Source organism: Phyllostomus hastatus, unplaced genomic scaffold (assembly GCF_019186645.2).
Source record: "Phyllostomus hastatus isolate PE091 unplaced genomic scaffold, TTU_PhHast_1.1 phas_contig_150, whole genome shotgun sequence".
Lineage (NCBI taxonomy): Eukaryota > Metazoa > Chordata > Mammalia > Chiroptera > Phyllostomidae > Phyllostomus > Phyllostomus hastatus.
Genome location: NW_025333611.1, coordinates 19,827,455 through 19,850,879, shown reverse-complemented (window position 1 = coordinate 19,850,879; position 23,425 = coordinate 19,827,455). Strand labels below are relative to the sequence as shown.

The 23,425-nt window shown below is 59.9% G+C and overlaps 1 protein-coding gene across 8 annotated transcripts in view; it reads left to right on the top strand.

Annotated features, from left to right (window-relative positions):
* Window positions 1-23,425, top strand: part of NDST1 (N-deacetylase and N-sulfotransferase 1) — a 56,978-nt gene that overhangs the window by 9,936 nt on the left and 23,617 nt on the right. For 4 of the 8 annotated variants that reach the window (XM_045828173.1, XM_045828212.1, XM_045828163.1 and 1 more), the window contains one exon: window positions 18,457-19,357. In XM_045828173.1, the coding sequence (XP_045684129.1) occupies window positions 18,845-19,357 (513 nt within the window). In that variant the 5' untranslated portion in view covers window positions 18,457-18,844. Of the gene's footprint in view, window positions 1-7,005; window positions 7,027-9,067; window positions 9,155-18,456; window positions 19,358-23,425 lie in introns of those variants that run through there. The other 4 variants (XM_045828190.1, XM_045828155.1, XM_045828182.1 and 1 more) reach the window with 2 other exon arrangements.

Here is a 23,425-nt window from a genome sequence, read left to right as displayed (position 1 = left end):
ATGTGATGGACTTAAATAAGATAATACACAAAAATGACTTATCCCAGTGCCTGCTACAAAGTAATCACCGGGTAAAAGTTTGCTATTATTTTTCATTCCAGCTCTTTGCTTATTTGCTGTGTGATCCTCTAAGTGCTTTATTCCGTGGGTCTTCGTCTCCATCTCTAGCCCTGTACTCTGTACTGGGCTTCCCAAGAGCTGCAGGGCAAGGTTGGAGCATGGGGTGGACACAGGAGGAGGAGGCCTGCCCTCTGCATTCTGAGATTCCCCAGTCCAGGCCCCCCTGGGGCCTTGAACGTGGCTTTGTCCTGGCGCAGGGTTATGTAATTGGCCGGGCCTGGCCAGGCAGGATACCATTCTCAACCTCGTTTTGTCTCCATTGTCTCTTCCTCTCCTTTCCCCATCCTGCCCACCCCCCCCACCATCCACCACCACATGGAGCTGTTGCATTAGCTGACCTGTTCTTCAAGCTCCAGGGATGAAATCGAACCGGTGCTATTCTGCCACCAATTGATTTAGTTTGGAGGTTTACTGGGCAGGTGGCCCCCCCTCCTGCCACCTGGGGACAGACAGAGCTAAAGCTTTTGTGCCTGCTTTGGGAATGGAGACAGGGACTCCTTTCTAGGGGGAAAGGCAGGTGGTAGGCTGGGGGGCCCTTGACCCATGGTCCCTGTGGCTCCAGCAGGTCTGCTCACCCCTCCCCACGACTTCCTCCCCAGGAGTGCCCTCCCCGGCCTTGCAGAGCAGCACGGGTGCCTCTTCCCCCAGGAAGCCTTCCCTGATATCTCAGCTGCAGGCACGTTGGCCTCTGCTTGAGCTCCACAGCGTGTCCTCTGTCCCTTTTAAGAAAACACAGGCCATACACTGGCAGGCCACATCCGCCCCACAGGCAGACTTTGCTGGGCGCATGCCAAAAATTGAGCTAGTTGCTAACAGGAGATTTTACATAAAAATCCCAACTTCTGGCCTTACTTACTTCAAAACGGGAAGGTCAGAAAATTTGCAACCTCCGTGCTGCCCTGGCCACTGCTGGAGGGGGAGGGGGCACTCGAGCTCCACTCTGCCCCGGAGCCACCATCTACGCCACGCACTTGCGTGATCCTCCCGGCCCTCTGGGCTTCTGAATTTGCAGCCCTGTCCTGACGGCACGGGCTGCTTCCTCCCCTGCGTCGTCGGGTGGTGCCTCTGTGTCTGCTCTGCGGGCTCGCTGAGGGTCCGGTGTCCCTTGGAGCGCTGCGCTTGGGCTCAGGGCGGTGTACACAGCAGGAGCATACATACTACGTGCTTCCTTTCTGAGCCCAGGCATGGCCGTGGTGCTCCTGCCAGCTGCGAAGGTCCCATTTAATAGAGGCTCTGGGCCCACCTGGCCTGTGGCCCCTGAATCCTCTCCCACATAAGCTGCGGCTGCTTAGCCACTGCCCCGGACAGCTTCTTAAGCTGCGGATAAAGAGTCGCCGGAGGTGCTGCAGTGTCACCGAGGAGAGGAGCTTTTAACCCACTGCCGTCCCCAGGGCTCCCCCTTCTGGGGGGCCGGGAGGAGCCTGGGGGGAGAAGGGGGGCTGGGATCAGCAGTTTTCAGAGGGTATTGGTTCCAGGTCTGCATCCTCAGGGGACCGGGGAGGTGGGGTCATTTCAGGTGTTTACTGGGCCCGGCTTCCCTTCCTTCGGGCCTGTCTCTGTTTCATTCTCCTGGAGTTGCACTTGACCCACCATCTCGAGTATCCAGCTGTCTGTCCAGCTGAGGTTTATTTCTCTCTTTCAGCTGAAATCCCAAACATCCCCCGAGGCCAGCTAAGATGTCTCGGCCTGGAGGAAGCCTTAGCTGTGAGGTCAGGATGGCTCTGGGTACGAAAAAACCTGAGAAGCTTGTAAAAAATGGGTTCGGTTTCTGTCCCGTCTGCGAGTCCTTCAGTCCAGGCGACAGCCGCCCCCACTCCAGAAGATTCAGGCACGAGACACACTTTGGGGACCCTGTGTGGACTCGTGGAGCCCAGGGCTGGTAGGAAGGACCCCGGGTGACAGTTGTGCTGTGTGGGAGCAACGCGCCCCTCTCCCCTCAGGGCTTCTCTCTGCCCTCCCCCACCCCGTGCCAGTTCGCTGGGCTCTTCCCAGGGGTCGTGGCAGAAAGTGCCCTGGGAGCCAGGAAAGAGGGGATGGGTTGGGCACCAGTGCTGGGTGGAGGGAGGACCCCGACACCTGGCCCCGCCTCGACCAGGCCCAGAGGGGTTTCACGTTCTTCAGGCAACAGCTCAGGAGAGGAGGGCCCTGATGCCGGTGGAGGAGGCAGGTGCCGTGCCCCTGGTGGGAGGGCCTGGGCCTAGGGAGAGTGCCGGAGTGGCCTGGACAACCCCACCACGTGGCCACAGGATGCAGGGCACCCCGTGTGTGTGGTCCTGTGGCAGGTGGGCGGAGGCTTCCAGGGTAGACCTGGACACGCCATGCACAGGCGGGTAAACTGAGGAATACAGAGGGGGGACCCCGTGAGTGTCGTGAGCATGTGGGAAGTCGGGCCCAGACTCCCGTCTCTGCCTCCCAGGCAAGGCCTCGCTCCTCTGTCCCCACCTCCCTCTGCAGGGCCGCTGCCTGATCATTCAGCCGGGACGGGCGTCTGCCTTGAGGCTGGGGCTGTCTCTGGTGACCTCTGGGCCTGGGCCTGCAAAAGTGAAACCAGCATGTCACAGCCACCCGAGAGGCATGAAACTGGTGGGGCGTGCAAATGACCCCTCAGACATCCTCTATCCCGTTTTTTTGGTGTTTTGTTTTTCCTTAAACTGTCGCCTATGGGCTTGTGCCCATTTCCGCCTGGCACTGGGCTCCACACTCTTTATTCTGAGAACAAAGCTTCCTTCTGATGTTCCTCCTGCTGACAACAGGAAAAGGGCAGGCGTGGCACCGGGCCTCCCCCCTCCGCCTCCTCTCACTGGGGGCATGGGACAGCCTTTGTAGATGCTGGACCCCGGCAGCTCCAGGGGGCTGGGAGGGGGGAGGGCGGCGGCAGCCTGGTCCACATTCCTGCTGGTGGCTGGAGCCGCCCCGTGGGCCCAGCTCTCAGACTCAGAAGTTCTCCTTCGGTGGCCAGAAGGGTGGCCAAGGACCAATGTGATTGTCCTGTTTTGGTCTAAGTGCTCAGTTGTCCCAAGACACTGTTTGATGGGGCTCTGTTTATGTGACCACCCTCTGGGTTTCCGCTGGCACAGGTGCAGTACCAGATTGGCCTCCAGGTGACCCCGGTCTTCCAGGGGCTGCGGAAGCTGAAAGATGTGTTCACATGGGCAAGGCAGCGGTCCCTCATTCAACAGTTCTTTTTAAGTAAGCATCTACTTTGTTCCAGGCATTTTTTTTTAAGGCACTGGGCCACAGCCGTGAACAAAACAGACCAAGACTTGGGGCTGACATCATAGCAGTGGGATAGAATCAACAAACCAGCACACGCCAGCCCTGCACTAGCTGTCGGTCAGGTGGTGAGGCGTGCCTGGAAGAAAGATGAAGCTGGGTTGGGGCCAGAAAGTGTGGCTTCAGGGAGTGGCTCTGCTGCGTCAGGTGGTCACGGAACGTCTCTGGTGCGGGGACAGTAGGTGCCAGGGAGGAGGGGGGAGCCATGGTTTGCCTGGGGAAGAGCCTTCCAGGCAGAGGGAACGGCATCGCAAAGACTCCGAGGCAGGAGGGTGCAGGGCGTGCTGGGGGGACAGCGGGGAGGCCGGGGCAGGAAGAACAAGAGCCGTCCTGGCGGGAGGTGGGGCCCAAGGGGTCCCCGAGCCCAGCGAGAGGCCTCTGCTGTCCAGTGTGAGCAGAGGGAGGGGAAGCTGCGGAGGGGCTGGGCCGAGGTCTGGCTCGCTTGGATGTGCAGGGCTGCTGCGTGGAGGAGGGGCTGGAGGGAGAGTGGGATCCCGGCCAGGCGGCTGCTGCAGGCCCTTGGGCAAGGGAGGACCTCCGGGGGTCGCACGGTCGGGGAGGCAGCGGGGGGCGGGACTCGGACCGATTTCGCAGGATGAGCCAGGGGATTAGATGTGGGGTGTGAGAGGAACAGGGTGCTCGTGGCAAGGTTTCGGCCCCGAGGACAGTGTTGGCGTTTACCGTGAACAGGGCAGGCTGCAGGACAGCGGTTTTGGGGAGAAGAACAGAGATTTCGGGTCAGGGGTGTTGAATTGGCACGGACCCCAGGGTGGGGGGCTGGTGCTGGGCCTGCAGGGTCCGGTTACTGAAGGGGCGGTTTCCTCAGGGAACATGGGGGTGCCCTGCGGGACCGCCCTGGGCACCGCGAGTCTGGCCTGTAAGAACGAAGATCTCCCGGGCCCTTTCTGGTCTTTTCTCTCTTTGCAAACCTCCTCCTGGATGGTGGAGAAAGGCAGATTCTGTGGACTAATTGTTACGGAGTCGGCCTGGGCACATCTCTCGTGGGTGGGAGTTCCTCCGGGGCTGGGAGGGCTGGGAGCCCTGGGAGGGGAGGCTGGAGGCCATAGGCCTCGCCCTGACTCTGCTACCAGCACAGAGGGCCTTTTCTCTGTGCCCTGGTTTCCCCTCCTGTGCACAGAGCCGTTGAGCTGGCCCCAGGCTTCTGAGATGGCCGGGAGCACTCGAGGAGGCCGAACCGCACAAGGGTCAAGGACCTGGGCTTGCAGTCCAGGCATGGGTGTGCATCCTTTCTCTGCCAGGGACATAACTCCTTGGCCGTGAGGCTCCGGGCCAGCGACACAGCCTCTCTGAGCCTCAGTGTTCCCGTCTGTAAGCAGTGCCCGTGGCACAGGCTCAGTGTGAGGGTTAAGTGAGAAAGTGTGGGCGCAGCACTCAGCGAAGGCCCTGGCCCACGCCGTGCCCGCTCAGCAGGCCATTGGCAGCACCGACCTGTGGAGTTGGCCAGGTTAAGGGGGTTTTGCCTGGTGGGTGGTGGGAGCCATGGAATATTACTTAGTAGGAGCATGTTATACGTGTGGTTTGAAGGGGCAGCTTTAAGTGCAGAGATTTGGGCTGAGCCCCTTCCACCTGCCAGAGTGAGAACTGAGGGCTGGCCCTGATGGACTGTCCTGCCCTCCACCACCTGAGGGGTGTCACTGACCTGGCACGGGCAGCCTCCGCCTTGCATGGGTCCCTTGGCATGGGGGTGGTCGTTTCCCCTAATGTTTCCTCCAGGACCCCTTGTCCTTGCCTCCCTGGGCTGACCTTACGGAGTGTGAGTGAGGGGCATCTAGGGTCAGCTGACAGCAAATGGACTCGAGTCACAGGTAGGGCCCCAGACAGGGCCAGTGGGGGCGGGGCAGGCCTGGAGTGGCATTCCACTGGACACTTGGATGTGGCCTCGGTCCCTGGTATGGGTCCGGGTGGGGTGGCGCGTGCTGCTGTGGAGCCTCGGAGAGGCCGACAACTGCGGAATGCGGCCCCCTTGGGACCACACTTCAGTGGTGCCCAGGCATGCCATCCCATCCTGTGCTTTTGCAAGCCTGTTTCCCAGCAGTTGGGCTGTGCCAGGACGGCCAAGGACATTTCAGAGTCCCCCAGGGCTCGCTGCCAGGCTGTCACCAGGCAGTGCTTGTTTTCCCAGGGTCCGAAGGTTTTTAGGGATGGAGGGGGCTGTGAAGATATTCCAGGGACTTTTCTCAACAGCTGGGTAAATTGAGAGAGAGCAAGGCACTTGACCAGGGTCTCACAAGGCCACCTCCCACCTGTCACCTCCCTCTGTTCCCATGTCCCTTGCGCAGACTCTTGGCCTCCTGCCCAGATGTTTGCAACAACCTCAGTCTTGTGGGCTCTCCAAGAGCTTTGTTTGTCCTTCCATTATCGTAACCTTGCCATTGCCTGCCAGATGCACACCCTGTTGGAGTGCACCTGGTCTCCTGGCCCCTCTGTCCCAGATAGAGCAGCGCAGCACCGAGGTTCTGAGCCCAGGCCCCAGAGCCAGACTGACATCAGTTTGAATCCCAGCTCTGCCCCTTCCTCGCTTGGCGACTTGGGGCCAATTGCTCCACATTTCTGAGCCACAGTGTCTCCATCTGAGAAACGAGAACGGTAGCAGTACTTAATTTACAAGGGTGTTGTGATGGTTAATTGAGATACTATGTGAAGTGCTGGGTATAATACCTGCAGGGTGAGCACAGTCATGGTCATTGTTGCTTCATAAAGGCCATCAGTGCGGGTGACACTGAAAAGCCAAGGGCACGGAGGTGAGACAAAGGCCTGGACTGGGAGGCGGGAGATGCAGGCGCCAAATTCGCTCTCAAGCACTGCCTCCCTGTGTGCTTTTGGGAAGTCACTCCTCCGCGGGGAATGCCACTTCCCTTCTGTGAGGAAGAGAGAAGAGATCCCAGCTCTGTTCCTACAAGGTGGTCATGTGATGCCAAAGCAAAGTCTGTGAAAAGGCTTTGCGTCTGTGCAATGATTTAAAAATGGCACGGCGGTGGCTGTGGTGTGCTGGTGGTGATGTGGACATTGTAGCCACAACGGCGGACAGTTGGCTTGGCTGGAGGCCGGTCAGCCTGCAGATGCCCAGCGCCCACTCAGGCTTCCCGTCCCAGCCTCCACCAGCCTGCCTTTCACATTAGTCTCAGGGTTTTGCACTCCGTGTGGGAGGTGCAAAGACCCGGTGGCATCCTCCAAGCCCTAGTGGGTTTGGGCAATCTGCGGCTGACGCCACGGAATGCAGGGATTAAAGCCAGACACCGGGTCGGATCTCAGCTGAGCAGTTTGCAACTGGGAGCCTGAGCGAGTTGCTTGACTGCCTGGAGCCTCAGTTTCCGCACGTGTGAGCTGAGGCACTGCTAAAGTGGGGCCGAGCAATTAGCAAAGGGCCCAGGACCCAGTCGCATCCCTAGGATGTGTTTCCTGCTGGAGCGCTGTGACTTACAGATTTTTTATGGACTGCAGGGAGTGGGGTCCTTGTGCCCATTTCTGGGGCTGATACGCTCCCTGCAGAATCGCCCAGCTGAGAGTTAGGGGGGCCCTTGGAGCCACCTAGCATTATTCCATTTTACAGGTGAGTACAGAAGGCCCAGGAAGGAGTCACTGAGGTTGCGAGCAAGGCTGGGACTGGGTGAGGTGAGTGGGGCCGCTAAAGCCAACTCGAAGGAGCATTTGCTCGGAGGTGGCACTCACTCCCAGTGCCACCGCCGCACTGGAGCCCAGCCGCGCCCGAGAGGGCCGCCTCCGTGACTGCTGTGCCAGCTGCCTCGCCTGCCTCGCCCTGGAGGTCTAGGACTGGCGCTCTCCTCTCCTGACCCTGTGAACTGTTTCCTGAGCCTTGGGAGTGCGGGGACATCTGTGAGGCACCTTCTAGAGTCTCACTGAGGCCCCCTGGGTCTCATTAGAAGGAGCCTGTGATATGTAGGTCACCCGGCGCTTTCTGCGGAGGCTCTGCTCACTCTGGCTGTCTGCTCCAGAGAACGCGAGGGCCTCCTGCCCGCCTCCTGCTCCCTCCCCGCCAGCTGCGCCTCCGTGCGCGCAGAGGGGTTGAGCCCCTCTCCACGGAGGTGTGTTGGCAGCGGGCTCCTGTCTCTGTGACAAACCCCAGCAAGTCTGGAGGGACAAGGCCACTTTCATGTGGGCCTTGAGTCTCCGCAGGCCCCCATGTTATGCCCACCAGGACTCCAGAAGATTAGGGGGCTTCTGCAGCTCCAAGTGCCTCAAAGCTTCCCCTCCCTCCTCGTCGCCCTGCAGCGTACCTGGCCTCCCTCCGCTCTGGCCACATGGCCTGGAGCCTCTCGGATCCCCAAGGCTTCCACGTCTTCCACGCAGACTGGTCTCCGTGTGTCCACCTGGGCCAGTCCCCCCGTCACCCCCACCAGGCTTGCTGGCTAGGCCTCAGGTGACTTGGTCAGAGGTGGCCAAGACTGCTAATTCCTGCAGGGGTGCCTGGGATCACCTGCGGCTGGCGGCGTCCTGGGCCGCCCTCACGGTGTGACCGAGGGGTCCTTGGACAGCCTGCCCTGTCTCCCTCCCCAGGCCCCAGGGGGCCAAGCACGCCATCTTTTTTTTTTTTTTTCCCTGTGGCTGCTCTCAGGGCCTGAAATTCTGTCATTAGCAAGTTGCCTCTGCCCTCCTTGGTGTCCTCTAAAAACGCAGGAACATTGCAGGTGGACACTCTTACATGTTTGCTGCCGAGAAGTGAATCTGGGCCAGCCTGGCCCTTTTCCAGCTGCCTGTGTGACCATGAGGGGGGTTGCTTCTCCTCTCTGGGCTTCCTAAGTCCCTTCTTCGGCTCTAGCGCCTGACGCCCCGGCGTGGTTTGCCTCCTCCACACTGGTAGTCACCCTTCTTACCCCTCTACGGGGCGGGGTGAGGGGAAGGGCCTGGCAAACCACGCCCTGGGGTCAGCTGGGGTGCAGCAGAGGCCAAAAGATGCTTTGATCACCAGCTGGCCCCACCAGGGCACGTCAGTCTTTCTTCCTCCTTCTCGAAGGACAGGTGGGGAAACTGAGGCCTAGAGCAGGGGAGGGCCTTGCTCAAGGTTTTATGGGAGGTCAGGTGGAACCGCAGTCAGTTGTGCTTGCTGCCAGCAAGGGCTCCTCCACTCCTGACTGCTGCCTGTCTTTCTTTCTCTCATAAGATTTTATTTACTTATCTTTAAAGAGAAGGGAAAGGAGGGAGGAAGAGGGAGAAAAACATAGATGAGAGAGAGAATCATCAGTCGGTTTCCTCACGTATGTGCCCTAATTGGGAATCAAACCTGCAACCCAGGCATGTGCCCTGACCAGGAATCAAACCAGCTGCCTTGCGCTTTGCGGAACGATGCCCCCCCAACCAGCTGAGCCACACCGGTCAGGGCACCACCTTTCTTGAGGGGGACCAGAGGACTCATCGGCATAGGGTCAGGGACGTGCTTTCTCTTCTTCCGTGGAAGGCAGCTCCGGCGGGGTCCCTGCCTGCTGGAGGGGTCCCTGGGCCGAGGGCTGAACTGGGCTGAGGTTCAGGGGGTAGGGGCTGGTGGCCTCCGAGGAGAGATATGGTGGGGGGCTGGAGGCTTCTGGGGATATGGTTGGTGGCTGAGGGCGCCCCAGGGCCACCTCCCTCTGTCCCGCCCTCCCTGCTGGGGAGGGGACTGGGCCGACTGTGATGCCATTTGTCCTGGCTCTGGGATTAGGTGCGGCCGGGCTGAGTGAGGAGTGAGGAGCCGTGGAGAGGACGCAGAGAAGCGACGCGGAGCTGAGCGGCTGCTGCCTGGAGCTCGGTGGGTCTTGTCGTTCTTTCACTGGCCTCCCGTACCCTCTGCCCATGGCCTTAGTGCCCTCTGTCCTGTCCAGGCCTCCCAGGTCTGTCGGGACGTCCGTGTGTGGCGCAGGGCTTGCGCATGTGCAGGAGGAGCCCAGGGTCCAGAGGTTGGGGCAGGCTGGCCCTGGAGCCTGGCGCTGGGTCCCCTCTGCCTTCAGGACCAGAAGCAGGTTCCTTCAGCGTCCCAGCCTCTGGGGCCACTCCAGGGCTGGCCTGGCAGCTTCCCCGTAGAGGAGAACGAGGTGGCGGCTCAGGGGTGGGAAGGAAGGAAGGGATCGGTTTCTCTTGCGACTTGTCCCGACAGCTGGGCTGGCAAGTCCACAAATCCACCTGAAGCCGACAGGCCCGAGAGTTCGAGATTCACTGCAGGGCTGCAGCAGCGGGGGCTCCCGGCCGCCCAGGCGTCGTATTTGTGGCTTCAGTCCCGTCTGGACCTGGACAGCTGCGGCTCCTCAAAGCCGGCAGGGCCCCCGGAGGGTTTCCGTGTCCTTCTCTGGGAAAGTGCAGTCGCAGCCACGCTGAGTCTGCGGCGCCTGTCAGGGGAGAGCCCAGGGACCGCCGTCGTTATAACCTGGAAGGGTTCTGTGACCCCAGGAGGCCATCAGCTTCTGGTCCAGCTCACTCCCCGTGTCGTCCGGGCGAAGAGACAGGGGTGCAGAGAAGGTGGGGGCCAAGCCCACAGGCACACAGGGAGTGGGTCCAAGGCTCTGGGGTGCCGTGTGGACTTCCAGCCCATGTGGATTTTGGCTCCCGCATCCACGAGACGGAGGCCCCCAAACACACCTGCTTCTCGGACTCGCTCCGGGTGCACCCGGCGACCTGGGGTGGGCAGGTGGGCGGGCAGGGGCTGGGCTTGACTGGCATTCCTCGCCTCCTCCTCGGGGGGCAGACGGGGGAGGAGTTCAGGGCATGAGAAGCTTGTTTCTCCTTCACTGGGACTGCACGACGAGCAAATGGGGTCACAGGTGGGACAGGCGTGCTCGAGGGCCGAAGACTGGGAGGCACGTCGGTCACCGTTGTCCTTCTTGGTGGCGGTTAACTGAGCTCTGCCACTTCTGACCTCCGCTCCAGCCTCTCTCCTCTTCCTTAGTAGGAGCCCCCACTGGGGGCATGGGGCAGCCCCCTTTCTCACGTGGGGGCCTGCCTCTCTGGGCAGCCTTCTGCCAGTGAAGGCTTTCTTTTGGGTTAGCCTATGTTTTGGCAGCTGGGCCGGTCACCTGCAGAAAGCCTCTCTCTGGGTATGCTTTGGGCTGAAGATCTGGCTGGAGAATGGTGTGGAATGCTGGCAGCAGGACTGTGTAGGGGTTACAAGCAGGGGCTCTAAGTGGCCCGGCTTGGGGCTGTCCTAGCTCTACCTTTGCCCAGCTGGGTGGCCTTGAGTCAGTGGCTTGCCCTCTCTGAGCCTAAGTTTCCTCATCTGTGAAGTGCACATCTCAGTGATGCCACCCCTCAGGATGTGAGGACTGGGTGTGATAACTCAGGGGAAGCGCTCAGCACGGCCCGGTGTGCGGCTGGTGAGTTACCAGGAGCTCAGTCCCTGCCGGCTGCCGTCAGCCAGGGAGATTATGATGTTTACAGAGAAATAGCGTTCTGGTCTTTTTGAGTGCCTCTGACCTGAGTCTAAGAAAAATAGTTAGGGGTGGATTTGAGTGTGTCGTAAGTGGATTGGGGGTTGGGAGGAGGCAGCCCTATTCTGGGAAGCAGAATGGGCTAATGAGGAGCATGCCCTGTAACGGGCCTGCCCATCTCCGTCTGCATTGGGAGCTTCGGGGGGACTGGAGGGGAGCCCATCCTCGGGACCGGACAGCAGCTGGCCCTGACCCGCCTGTCCCCACTCCACCCCTCCCACAGCTGTCCTGTTTGTTTGCTCCGTAAGCCCTTTCTTCAGAGCGGGTGCAAAGGTAAACGCTCAGCTCAGGCCCTGTTGGAAGAAAGACAAATTCCCAACCAGCAGGTCTGAGTTCCTGAGGTTTCTAGCCGGGCATTCCCTGCCAGGAAACCCACAGCGAATCCCCGCTGAGAACCTGGGAGTGAACCAGGGTTTTAGGCTTTGTTTGCTTGCGGATTGACGGATGCTTTGTGGGGCTGCCTCCAAGAAGGCTCATTTAAGGTTGTTTGTAAGTTAAAACACACGTAAAATGGGTGAAAACAAAGGCAGAAAAAGCCCCATTCAGAGGGAGTGGCGAGTGGTGGGAGGTCCCGGGCGAGCTCGGAGGACCTGTGGGAATGCAGGTGGCTCTGTGCTGAGGGTCCCCGTCACCCGCTCACCAGCTCTGAGCGCTGGGGCAACTCGGGGGCCCCTCTGGGCCTCAGCTTCCTCGCCTGGGAAAGGAGCGGGAAGCAGGTGATGGTGCTGTCCTGAGGGCTCAGCAAGAGCACGCAGCACAGCAGCGTCCTGTCTCATAAATGATGCCCACACTGTTGATGCGTTCAGCCTGGAGACGCCTCGTAGCAGATTCGAACGGGGGAGGTAACCGGCCAGGGCACGAGGCCCTTGGGTACCTTCCATGGGTGGGAGACCACTTCCACCTGGGAAAGCTGCCCATGAAGCTGGGCCACCAGAGTTCCAGTCTTGAGAGCAGCCTGACATCTGGCTGCGTAAACCCGGCATCGCGTGGTGGGACACAGAGCGGGAGGGCTCGTGGAGGGCTTTGGAAATGCACAGCTGGCAAGGTCCAGCCTCCAACTACTGCTGGCCTGGGGGGGGTGTAGACAGGGTTTTCTTGGACAAGAAAACGGGCCAAGGTAGGTGGGGGTGTGGCAGGCCTGGCTGGTGCAACCCCAGGGGACCCTTTCCTCTCTCTGGGCCTCAGTGTCCCCGTGTGTCGCTGCAGGGTGGACTGCACACTCTTTGGCCCTGGACTCAGAGCCAGACCGCCAGCAGTCCCTCGGTGGCGGCCCTGGCCTCCAGGATGACTGACGGGCAGCAGCTTGGCCCCGGGCCAGGCAGCACTGCAGGGCTGTGGGGGTGGGGGATACAGAAGAGGAGGGATTTGCTTCTGGTCGGGGCCTCCCAGGGGTGTGACTGAGTGAGCTGGAGGAACTCCTGCACAGCTGGGGAGCAAATGTGGAGGATTGTCTGCCCTGCGCTGTGCATGGTGGGTGGGGTGGGCTGGGGCCGTGTGGCTGGTGCGGCGAGGTGGCTGTGGGGTGTGGCTGGTGAGGTGACTGTGCTGGGGTGTGACAGGCAGAAAGGGACTGGGTCAGCTGTGGGGAGTGTTCCTGGGATTGCGTGTGGGGCTGTCAGACCCTGGCCTGCAGCCACCTCTCCGCCCCCAAGCCCAGGGCCCATTCACATACTTCCAAGCCTGCTTCTGAGGCTCTCCCTGCACCTCCCAGCGCCCCAGCCCCACTCCTGTGCCTGTGGCCCACCTGCCTGTTGATGGCACCGTGCAAACACGGAATCCCCACATGAGTGTCTGTGCACTCATGTGCACTTGAATGCGGGAGGTGCAGGGGACATTGTCAGGAGTAGCCCAGGCGAGAAATCAGATCTGGGCTGGGCGAGCACGCGGGGCTGGGGGACCTTCATTTGCCTGCGGCAGCCCTGCACCAGAGACGCAGAAGCTCGGAGCCCAGAGCCCTGCATCTTCAGTGCCCACGGCCATGCTTGTTCCTAGCCATGCCCGGTCAGCACAGAGGGAGGGAACAGGGGCCGTCGCCGGCTTGTCCCGCACTCCCAGGTGCTCCCAAACCTGACCTCCCTTCTTCTCTTTCTGGGTCCACTATTAATTTGATCTGTGGCCTTGGGCCAGTTTCTTCTTGAAGCTCAGTTTCCAAATCTGTTAAATGGATAATAAGTTTATTAACCTATGTCGCCGTGTGCCAGGCATGGGGCTCTTCTATCCATGTCGTCTCTCTTGGTCCGGCAGCACATCTAAAAATAGCATAAACCCCAGTGTACACTTGGGGAAACTGAGGCTCAAAGAGGTTGCCAGATTTGCCCATGGTCATAGGCCAGTAAATAATGGAGGCCGAACTTGAGCCCGGGATGGCTGGCTCCAGCCTGAGCCCGTAACTGCCACGCCGGCAGGCACCCCAGTGCCACCCCTTAGACTGTTGGGGTGACACGGCCTGAGGCAAACGTGCGGCCCTTGGCAGGGGGCCTGCTGCACACAGGAGGCACTGAGTGCACTCAGGTCACACGATGGGTGCCCTTGACCACGAAGGGTGCAAGGAGCTCTCGGTTGCACCCCCGGAGTCCCCCTGTCCATCCAGGGCGGAGCCAGACACCCTCCCGAGGCTTGATCTCCGGAGAGCTCGGTCTCTGGGAAGGCCCGGATACCTCTGCCTCCTTTCTCTCTGGGCCCCAGAGAGGGTTATGGGGGAATCAGAGCATTTCAGAGTGGAGGGTGGGGTAGGGAGTGACTTTCAACTCCTGAGCAGTGGCCACAGTTACTGTGGTATTTCCCGAAAGTGCGGAGTTGCCATGGCGTCTCCATGACAACCAGAGCATCTCATTCATTATCCCCAGCACCTTGGCAGGGAAAGCTGGACCTAGGGCTGGGAGAGCACAGTGGGAGCCTGGCTGAGGGCTGGAGGCCTCTGTGACTGAGGCCCCCTCTTGCTGTCCCCCATCCTGGCCAAGCTTCCCCTGCAGGCTCTGGACCCCCTCTCATGGGGTCTGAATTCAAATTTCAGCTCTGCCACCAACTAGCTGTGTGATTTGGGGCAAGTGACTTAATCTCTCTAAGCCTCATTTTTCTCCATTGTAAAGGTGAAAATATTATTAATTTCAAGGGCTAAATGAAATGAGGTGTGTGAAAGTGCTTAGCACACGGCCAGGCTCATGGTAAATGCTCAGCACATGGTAGCAGTAAAGGTACGAATGACAATAATTGTGATGGTATTACTGGTTTTTTAAAAATAGAACCCCCTGAGTTTCATGGAGACATGACAAGATTTTGAGCCAAGATTTAGCACTTTCCTACGTGACTGTGACAAGTCACTTCGCCTTGAAGCCTCAGTCTTCTCACCTGTTAATCGGGGATGATAACAGCTGTTTACTCCTTCACATCCTGGGTACCCAGTAAGGACCGATGCCTGGGGAGTCATGGGAGCGTCCGGCATCAGCCAGACCTGCCCCTGTCCTCCAGGACACCCAGGCAAGTGGGGAAGGGGAAGAAAGAAGACTGGTGTTTGGGGAGGACCTCCGTGTGCCAGCTGCCAGGCAGGGCCTGCCCATTCAGAGGCCAGTGAGCCCCGGTCCTGCCCTGGGACCTGCAGCCTGCAGAGCACTGGGCCGGCGGTAGAAACGCCCACATCTGCTCGGCATGGAGCGCACGCTCAGGTGCACCCAGAGACCGGGCAGGGAGCCAGGTGAGGGGGAGGCTGGCTGTGGGACTGTGCTGACTGGAGCGTGTGCAGCCGGCCTGTCCGGGGCGCGTGCATCAGCGCCTTAGCTGCTGTGGCCAGTAGGGATGTGTGCCGCATGTCACCAGAACGTGCTGTTTTTCTTACTCATTGATTTTAGAGAGACAGAGAAAGGGGGAGGGAGAGAGAGAGAGACATTGATTTTATGATCCATTACTTACGCGTATATTGGTTGATTCTTGTAAGTGCTTTGACTGGGGATCAAACCTGTAACCTCGGTGTACCAGGACGATGCTCCTACCACCTGAGCTACCCAGCCAGGGCAGAATGGGCTCTTTTTAAAGACATCTTAGAAGTTGTGACTTTCATGCAAAATCTCCTGAATTTAAATCAAGAGAAGTGCTTTGCTCATCAAAGGACGCGTGTCTGCACCCTGGTCTGGCCTGAGGGCCCTGGTCTCCAGCCTCTGGCTGAGCAGCGGGGGGAAGGGCGAAGCCTGAGAAACGGGACTGTCCCGGGACAGGGGTGGCGTGGCGCATGAGGATGACTTCAGAGAGGAGAGGGCACTGGAACTGGGGTCTTGAAGGGTGAGTAAGTGCCCCAAGGGGCAGGGGGAGAGATTCCAGGCAATGGGGACTGCGTTAGAAAAGCCAAGATCCATGGCCAAGATTGGCGACTGGGTGGGAGAGGCGGGGGTTTGGCTGGTGATGTCGGCAAGGCCTTCGGGGATGTTGAAGCCTGGCCCTCAGCTGTCCTTGAGGCCTCGGTGGCTCCAGGGGGATTAGAAACCCTCCAGTTCTCCGCCCCTGGAGCCAGGGCTCTGGAACGCAGGCTGTGAGGGGGGCCTTGAACGGCCTTGGAGGGGGCTGCAGTGGCCGGGCAGCACCAGAGGCCAGCACGCTGGAGGCCAGCACACTGTTTACAAAACTCCTGGCTCTCCCCCGCCCCTACCCCAGGGGACAGGGGCTGGCGGGCCCACTCCCTTGCTCCCTTCACCCTCTCTGGAGCCTGGGCCCGGGCTTTGCCACGGCCTCCTCCCTGGCCTCCTGACCTCTAACCATCTGGCCCCTCCCCACACATCCATCCAGTTCCTGGGAAAGGCCATAGCCCCTGAAAATGGAGATTGAGAGAGAGCACGCACAGAGCTTCACAGTGTTTCGTGGGCTCTGTTCTCACCCGCACGGTCAACACACGAGACGGGGCACATGGTGACAGCGCTGGCCCTGCACACTGCACATGCAGCTGGGCTCTGAGCGCTGCAGACAGGTCGGCTCGTGTAATCCCCACGACTGTGGGGAGTCTGTCAAGTCCCCTGCCTTTCAGACGAGGACACTGGGGGCACTGAAAGTTACGTAACTTGCCCGGGATTGCACAACGCCTGGGCACTGGAGCCAGGGTTTGCTCGAGGCCTCCTGGCTCCTGTGGCGACGGTGAGGCACTCTGGGCCTAGGGCGTCAGGTCCACGGGTGGTCTGGGGTCATGGGGTCTGGACTTCCCAAAACCACTGCAGCCTCTCCTAGGGCATGGGCGTAGCTTTGGTGAGAAAATGCTGTCTGATTCCCACAAGGGTCTATGTCCCCCAGAAGCCTGAGACGTTGCCAGTGGCTTCATTAGTGCACACGCTGAAAGGCTGTTGTTAATGCAACAGGCTGGGGTCAGCGACCACAGTGCCCGGGCCTGCCAGGGCAGTGGGGTTGGTGGTCCCACACCTTAGTGGCGAGCCTCGCACCACTGGGGCAGCTCCGCCTCCGCACCCACTGCATCCTTTCCTGGCCGCAGGCCGAGAGGTGGGGCTCACCTTGACCGCAGGGCAGAGGGCTGCCCTTATCAGTGGGCTATAGGACACAGGTGCAGCCTGGGTACAGCTAGGACCAGTCAGCCAGCCCTCCTGACTCCGCCCAGGAAGCTTGCCCCTTTTCTCCTGCTCTCAGCTGGCGCTCAGAGTCCCTGGAAAGCTCCCCACACTCCCTTGACTCCAGGCCACGGTATGTGCCCCTCCCCCCTCCCACACCTGGTCAGCAGTTACTTGTTCTTCTGGTCGGGCCAGGTACCCCTTCCTCCAGGAAGCCTTCCTTGGGCCTTCCCCTCCAGGGACGTTAGGTGGCCCTCAGGTCTTTCAAACGCCCTCCTGGCACACTCCCCCCTACTTTGTAGGTGCCTGACCTCTTGGTGGCCTTGGACTCCTATGGTGCTGGCAGGGGGCCCAGAGAGGGGCTGGGTGTGCATGGGGTCACACAGCACAGCACGGCAGCACCGGGAGCCGGCTTGGCGTCTCGGACGTGTCCTCGTTTCACACCCCTGCCCCTTGCTTCTGAGCACATCTTTCAAAAACATTTATTTTTCTTATTTTCACAGAAATAATAAATAATTCTTGTAGAAAGTTTAGGAAACAAACAAAAAGAGGACAATATAAACCACTCAGAGATATTCATTGTTAACTTTCCTTTTGTAGTTAGTACCAGTTTCTGGCGTAGGCATAAAAATTTTTACCCCAAGTGTGATGCTGAATACTGTTTCATACCCGTTTTTCGCTTCCACAATCGACACGACGACCATACATCTGTGTCAGTAAACGTCTCTTCTGACCTTTGCGAAGGGCTGCCTGGGACGCCGTCACCTGCTTGCGTCACGATTGCCAAAGGCAGTCCCCGTGCTGGGCACTCGCCGCTGAAACGCCGCCCTTTACTGTTACATTGACGAACAGCGCTGGGGTTTGTGTTTCTGTGGGGAAGTCTTTATACATGTCTGCAGTCACTGCCTCTAGGACGAGGTCCTCAAACGAAGGTCAGGGTCTCTGGGTGCTATGCCCGTGCCGAACACCCCAGGTAGCCTCGGAGCTGGGGGGGACTTGGAAGGTGCCCCCCCCCCAACGAGTCTTTGTCTGAGGTTTGCCTTCCCTCCCGGGCTGTGCCAATCCAGGCCCTTGCACCTTCTTCTCCTGTCCCCATCCCCACCGCCCTGGAGCGCCGTCCCGACAGCTTTCCGCAGCTACTTTGGCTCATGTTGAAGGGAGACTCGAGGGCTGTGGTGGGGGCTGCTCTTCGGGGGTGGAATTGGGGTCTGAGTGCAGTGGGTGTGCGTGTGTGGTCTTCATGAACTCTCCAGGGAGACCGGTCCAGGCGGCATGCCTGTCCCGGGTCGGCCCAGGGGCCTGGGTGGACAGAGGCCCAGGAACGGAGATGCCTCCCTCGGGATCCCGGCGTGTGGACGGTGGGCACGTGCCCCGAGGGCGAGAGGTGCCAGTTGCATTGGGGCAGGTAGCGGGAGCTGCCGTTTCTTAAGTGTGGCCTGTGCCCAGCTCCTCCCACTGATTTGCTGGGTTCTCCCTTGGCCCCAGGCCTATGCTGCAGGGGTGGTGATTTCACAGATGCTGGCACTGATGCTGAGAGGGGCCTTCTAGCACGGCTCGGCCACTGACACCTCACAGCTCTGGCCTGGCTGCTCTGCACGAGCCTCAGTCTTCTCATCCGACAGATGGGGCTGCTGGGCCCGTTCAGAGAGAGAAATGGGGGGAAGCACTGCAGGTAATTGAGGGGAATGCTCGAGTGAGATTTAGCATTTCATCTCCAGCTCCCAGGTCTGGGAACTGTTTATTGTCTCACTTCTTCCTGCTTCTGGAGTTTTCTTGGTTTAGTCTTGGACTCCCATAATTAAAGTAAATAGCAACCACCATTGTAGACACCAGATGCTGCTGTAAGTGACGCATACGCATTATCGGACTTACTCCCCCCGTCTGTCTTGTGAGGTGGGTACTGATGTCAGCCCCATCCTGCAAGCAGGCAGACTGATGCTCAGAGAAATTAAGGAGCTTGCCCAAATCCTTCAGCCAGGCTGGGCGGCAGCACTTGAACTTGGGCCTGCCTAGGTCAGGTCCTGTGCACCCATCGTCAGTGGACCCCCAAAGCCCACACTCTTTGACTCTTCCCTTTCTGACTCTTCTCTCCGCAGCCTTGTGGCCCCGGGGGCCCAACCAAGCCAGCGGCATGTGGCACTCTCGGGCCTGGCCAGTCTCCTCCCGCCAGCTGCCCGGCCCCCCCAGGAGGCCCTGACGCCCTGGGGCACTTCTGCTGTGCACAGGACCACGTGGGGGTTTGCCATGGTGACATAAAGGGGCGCGGAGGAAGGAAGGAGCACAACCAGCCTGCGGACGGCGCCCCTGGCTGGGAGGAAGGGCCTGCGGCCCGGTCCTCCACTCCTGCTGCCCACTGAGGGCCTTGCCTGACAAGTGTCTGTGAATTTGTTGGTCAGTGGACGACTCCGGCATCTCCTCCCGCGGGGGGCCTTGGGGTGGCCAGGGCAGGCCGGGCCGCCGGTGGCCGCGGTCTCGAGGACCAGGATGCCCGCCCTGGCGCGCCTCCGCAGGCTGTGTCGGCACGTGTCCCCGCAGGCCGTCCTCTTCCTGCTGTTCGTCTTCTGCCTGTTCAGCGTGTTCGTCTCCGCGTACTACCTGTACGGCTGGAAGCGGGGCCTGGAGCCCTCGGCCGACGCCCCCGAGCCCGACTGCGGGGACCCGCCGCCCGTGGCCCCCAGCCGCCTGCTGCCGCTCAAGCCCGTGCAGGCGGCCACCCCTTCCCGCACGGACCCGCTGGTGCTGGTGTTCGTGGAGAGCCTCTACTCCCAGCTGGGCCAGGAGGTGGTGGCCATCCTGGAGTCGAGCCGCTTCAAGTACCGCACGGAGATCGCGCCGGGCAAGGGCGACATGCCCACGCTCACCGACAAGGGCCGAGGCCGCTTCGCCCTCATCATCTATGAGAACATCCTCAAGTACGTCAACCTGGATGCCTGGAACCGGGAGCTGCTGGACAAGTACTGTGTGGCCTACGGCGTGGGCATCATCGGCTTCTTCAAGGTATGCAGGGGCAGGAGCTCTCGACTCCCCAGGCAGTCAGGAGTTCCAGCTAAGCTCGAGTCCCATCCCCACTCCCATCAACTGAGTGCCCAGCTCTTCTTGTCTGTAGAATGGGTGTAGTGGTAGCGCCTGCCCCCAGGGTTTCTGTGAAGGTTAGATGGGCGAGTGTACATGAAGCATTTGCAGCAGACCGTGCTGGTGCCCAGTGAGTGCTTTTCAAGGCTTAGGTTTCATTAGGGGCACAGGGCAGGGACGTTGCTTGCCGTGCATGCAGCTCGGCCCGCAGCAGGCGTGCAGCTGGAGGAGGCCCTGGGGATGGGTGCGAGGCAGGAGAGGATGTGCTCTGCTAGGCCCTCAAAACCTGCCCTGGCAGTCCTCCTGAAGGATGGGGGAGGACGTTCCCATTTTGCAGATGGGCAAACCAAGGCTCAGGAGAGTGAAGTTATGTGTACGTGTCTGTGCAGCCTGTAAGTGGGAGAGCCGGGATTTGAATCCAGACTTAGAGAGTTTGGGCTCCAGATCACAGGACCTTCCCCCTGGCCTGTGGTGGAGTGTGGGATGTATGCACCTCCTGAACCCGAGCCAGTTTGCATTGGGGGAAGGGGGAGGAAGAAGTCCCAGTGGGCAGGTGAGCTGCTCTGGGCTCGATGGGGCCCCGAGAATGGCTGCTGGATCAGAGTCCTTAGGAAAGTGTCATGGAGACACTGTTCTTGGGGGCGGGGGAGAGGTTGGGGGCAGGTGGGTGGGGCACCCAGAGGCGCTGGCCAGAGGACTGTGGCCTGTCAGATGGAAGCAGGTACTGGTTGGGACTCTAGTTGGGTGCTGGGGAGCATTCGTTCCTCAGCTCAGCAAATATTTACTGAGCACTTAGTTTGTTCTGAGCCTGGTGCTAGGTGCTGGGGACACAGTGGTGGTCCAATGTGCCAGGTCCCTGCTGTCATGGAGCAGACATTCCACTGCCACAGACTAGGGTGGGTGATGGTGAACAAGTAAACGTACCACGTGGTGGGCGGCGATACTTTCAGAAAGAAACAAAGCAGGACAAGGGCACGGGGGGGGGGGGGGGGGGGGGTGTTGTGGCGATGGGTGTGGCACTTGGGACTTTCTGATGCAATGACTGGGAGAGTTTTCCTGGATAAAGTGGCTGGAAGGCAGTGAGGGAGGAGTTGTGTGGCCCTCCGAGTCAGGGCCCTTCCGGGCAGCGTGGAAGGAACTGCGTGGGTCCCGGAGCGGGTTCTTGCTTGGCATAAGTCAGGAGGGGAGCAGGGGGTGGATCCAAAGTGGCCCGTGCTCGCTGTCGGACAGCCTTTCGTCCCCAGGCATTTGTGGCGGCCCTTGTGCACGGGCCCTGTGTAGGGAGGAGCCCGGTGTCGTGGCGGGTTTCCCGCAGCATGCACTCTCCTGCCTTAATGCAGCAGGGGGCTCTGCCACTGGCGCAGGTGTTGTGGGCCAGGTCATTGAAGGCCTTCAGGAGCCCTGCAGTGGAGTGCCCTGGTGAGGCTTGTTCCCCGGCTGGCTCGGTCACAAAACCCTGCACCTCGCAGGGCACCGTCTGGAGAGTACTGACCTGGTTCATGGCTTTAGAGTGGCACAACATCAGACTGTCTTCATGGTCTGTTTCTCCTTCTCTCCCGGACTCTGTTCCCTTTCCTGCCACGAACTTCATCCAGACTGAGACAGAGCCCCAGGCCTGGAAGCTGCAGGATGCCTGGCATTTCTTGAGTGCTCACCCAGAGCCACGCCCTGTCCTGTATGCTTGGCATGAATTAACTCACCAGCCATCCTCCAGGCTAGGCAGATATCTTGCTCTCAGAGAGAGAGAAACAGAGGCAAAGAGGGGTGAAGACATGTGCCCGTCGGTACGTCCAGTGAGTACCGACCTGGGGTTGGAAGCCAGGCGCCTGGCCCTTTAGGCCTCAGTCTTAACCACTGTGCAGTGAGCCCAGGAGCCTCAGGTACCATTGACTTAGGATCAGAGGGCACATCCGGTGCACAGAGCCCCCAGTTTCTGGGAACCAAGCAATGGACTAGTGTGACCAGGCACAATTGGCTTGACAGAAAACTTGATCCTGTCTAGCCCCAGTTCCTTGCTCTGCAGGTGAACACGAAGGCCTGGAGGGGCAGGGGCATGCTCAGTCTCATTGTGGGTCAGTGGCAATTCCAGGTCTTCCTGCTCTTCCTACTCTATTGTGTAAAGACCCAACTTGTGACTTTGCAGCAACTTGTTTTAAGCAGCAACTTGTGACTTTTTACTCTTATGGGCGCCCTCTGGTGGTCAAGATACTTTTTTTCTCTCTCTCTCTACAAGGCCTGCTTCAGCTCTGTGCTTTGGGTCGGCCAAGCCCAGGCAGTTTGTGAGCCCCGGGGATCTGGAGACTCATTTTCCAATCGCTCCTGGTGCTGGAACAGGGGCAGAAAAGTCCAGACCCCCGTTTAGATCTTTTTGTCACTTAGAAGCAGAGTGACCTTGCAAAGGGTACTACCCAAGCCATTTGCACAGTGGGGCCAGTCACAGCTCCTGCCTCACTGGGCTGTGCTGAAGATAAAGCAAGACAGTGGACAGAAAACACGAGCACCGTGTCTGGTACCTGGGGCCACTCAGTAAATGGCAGCAGCTGGCTTTGCCACCTCTGTGTCAGCCAGCAGCTGCTGGGGGCACTTAGTCTTGTGGCTCTGAGTCCTGAGCGCATGTGGGGTCCTTTAGAGTGGGAGCAGGCCTTGGTCAGGAGCCCAGTTCCTGGACGGACAAGGGCCACCTGACCTGTTTGCACACTCACTGTGTGTGAGCTCATTGCCTTGCCGCCTTACCATGGGTGATTTGCACAACTACCCTGGGAAGCAGCACTTTCTTTCCAGGTGAGGAAGTGAGGCTTACAAAGTTACATGGGTGTCTGGGGTGACACAGCTGGTAAGTCAGAGCCGGGATTTGACAGCCACATTCAGTGCTCCTAATCCGACCACAGGTGAGCACGGCAGAGCAAGCTGGCCTGAGGCCTGGGGAGGACACCTGGGCTCCCGAGGGCGTCAGCTAGTCCTTGAGTCTGCACCGGTCCTCCCTGCGCCTGTGTCAGGGCTTCCTCCTGCCGCCTGGAAGATCACACGGGAGGATTCGGTGTCTCCTGAGGGGTGCTGAGAGGCAGGCAGGTTCCCTTCCCGCGGGGTGAGGCCTGCCGTGGCTGCCGGCCTCTGCGGTGTGAGGCACGCTCCCCTTCCCCTTCCCCAGCTGGTTCCTCTCATTGCCGCCTGGAGTGGACTGTCGGTGACTTGGCTTTTCCCTTCTTCAGTGTCTCCCAGCTGGGCAGTTGGCTGAGCTGCCAGCCCCTGGCAGTCAGCTCAGGGTCGGGGCTTTGAAATGGGATCCCCCAGTGCCTGTGGTCTAGTGTGACCTCCCAGGCCACAGCAGGTGACAGACAGGACCTGAAATGTCGCTGGCCCCCACCGTCTTTGCGGTTCTCCTGTTCAACCAGTGCTGGCCTAGGGTTCGTGTGGAGCCTGGGGCTGGGCAAGGTGGCCTCTCTGGACGGGGTGCTGTGCACTGAGGCCAGCTGGGGACAGCATAGGGAGTTGGCAGGTACTCCAGGTGCTTGGTAACATCAAATGCGGCTCCTTATCGCGGCTTACAAGGCCAGGCCCTGCAAAGCCTTTGTGGGAATTAGAAAAAAGCACTGCTGCATGGAGATAGCAGAAGGCACCCTTCTGGGCAGACGCGACCCCCGCTTGGGGCGCAGCCGAGTGCCCTTGTGCAGTGCCCACAGGGCCAGCTCCAGGGCTGCCCCCTCACCACCTTGCCTCCTTCCTCCTCTGGCCTCATTTGCTGCCCTTTGTCCACTGTTGCCTTGCCCCACCCCGCTCATTCTCCACACACCAGCCAGATGAGCCTTTTAAGATGCAAATTGAACCTGTCTTCCCTTTGAGGGAGTCTTTGCTGGCTCCTGCTGCCACTTCCAGCCTTCGGGGTCCTTCCTGCAGGTCTGGCCCCAGCTGACCTTTCTGCCTCACCCTCTCTCCCTCGCGATCACTCCAAGTTGGCCTCTTGCTACTACTCCTTGGCTGTGCTGAGCCCTCTCC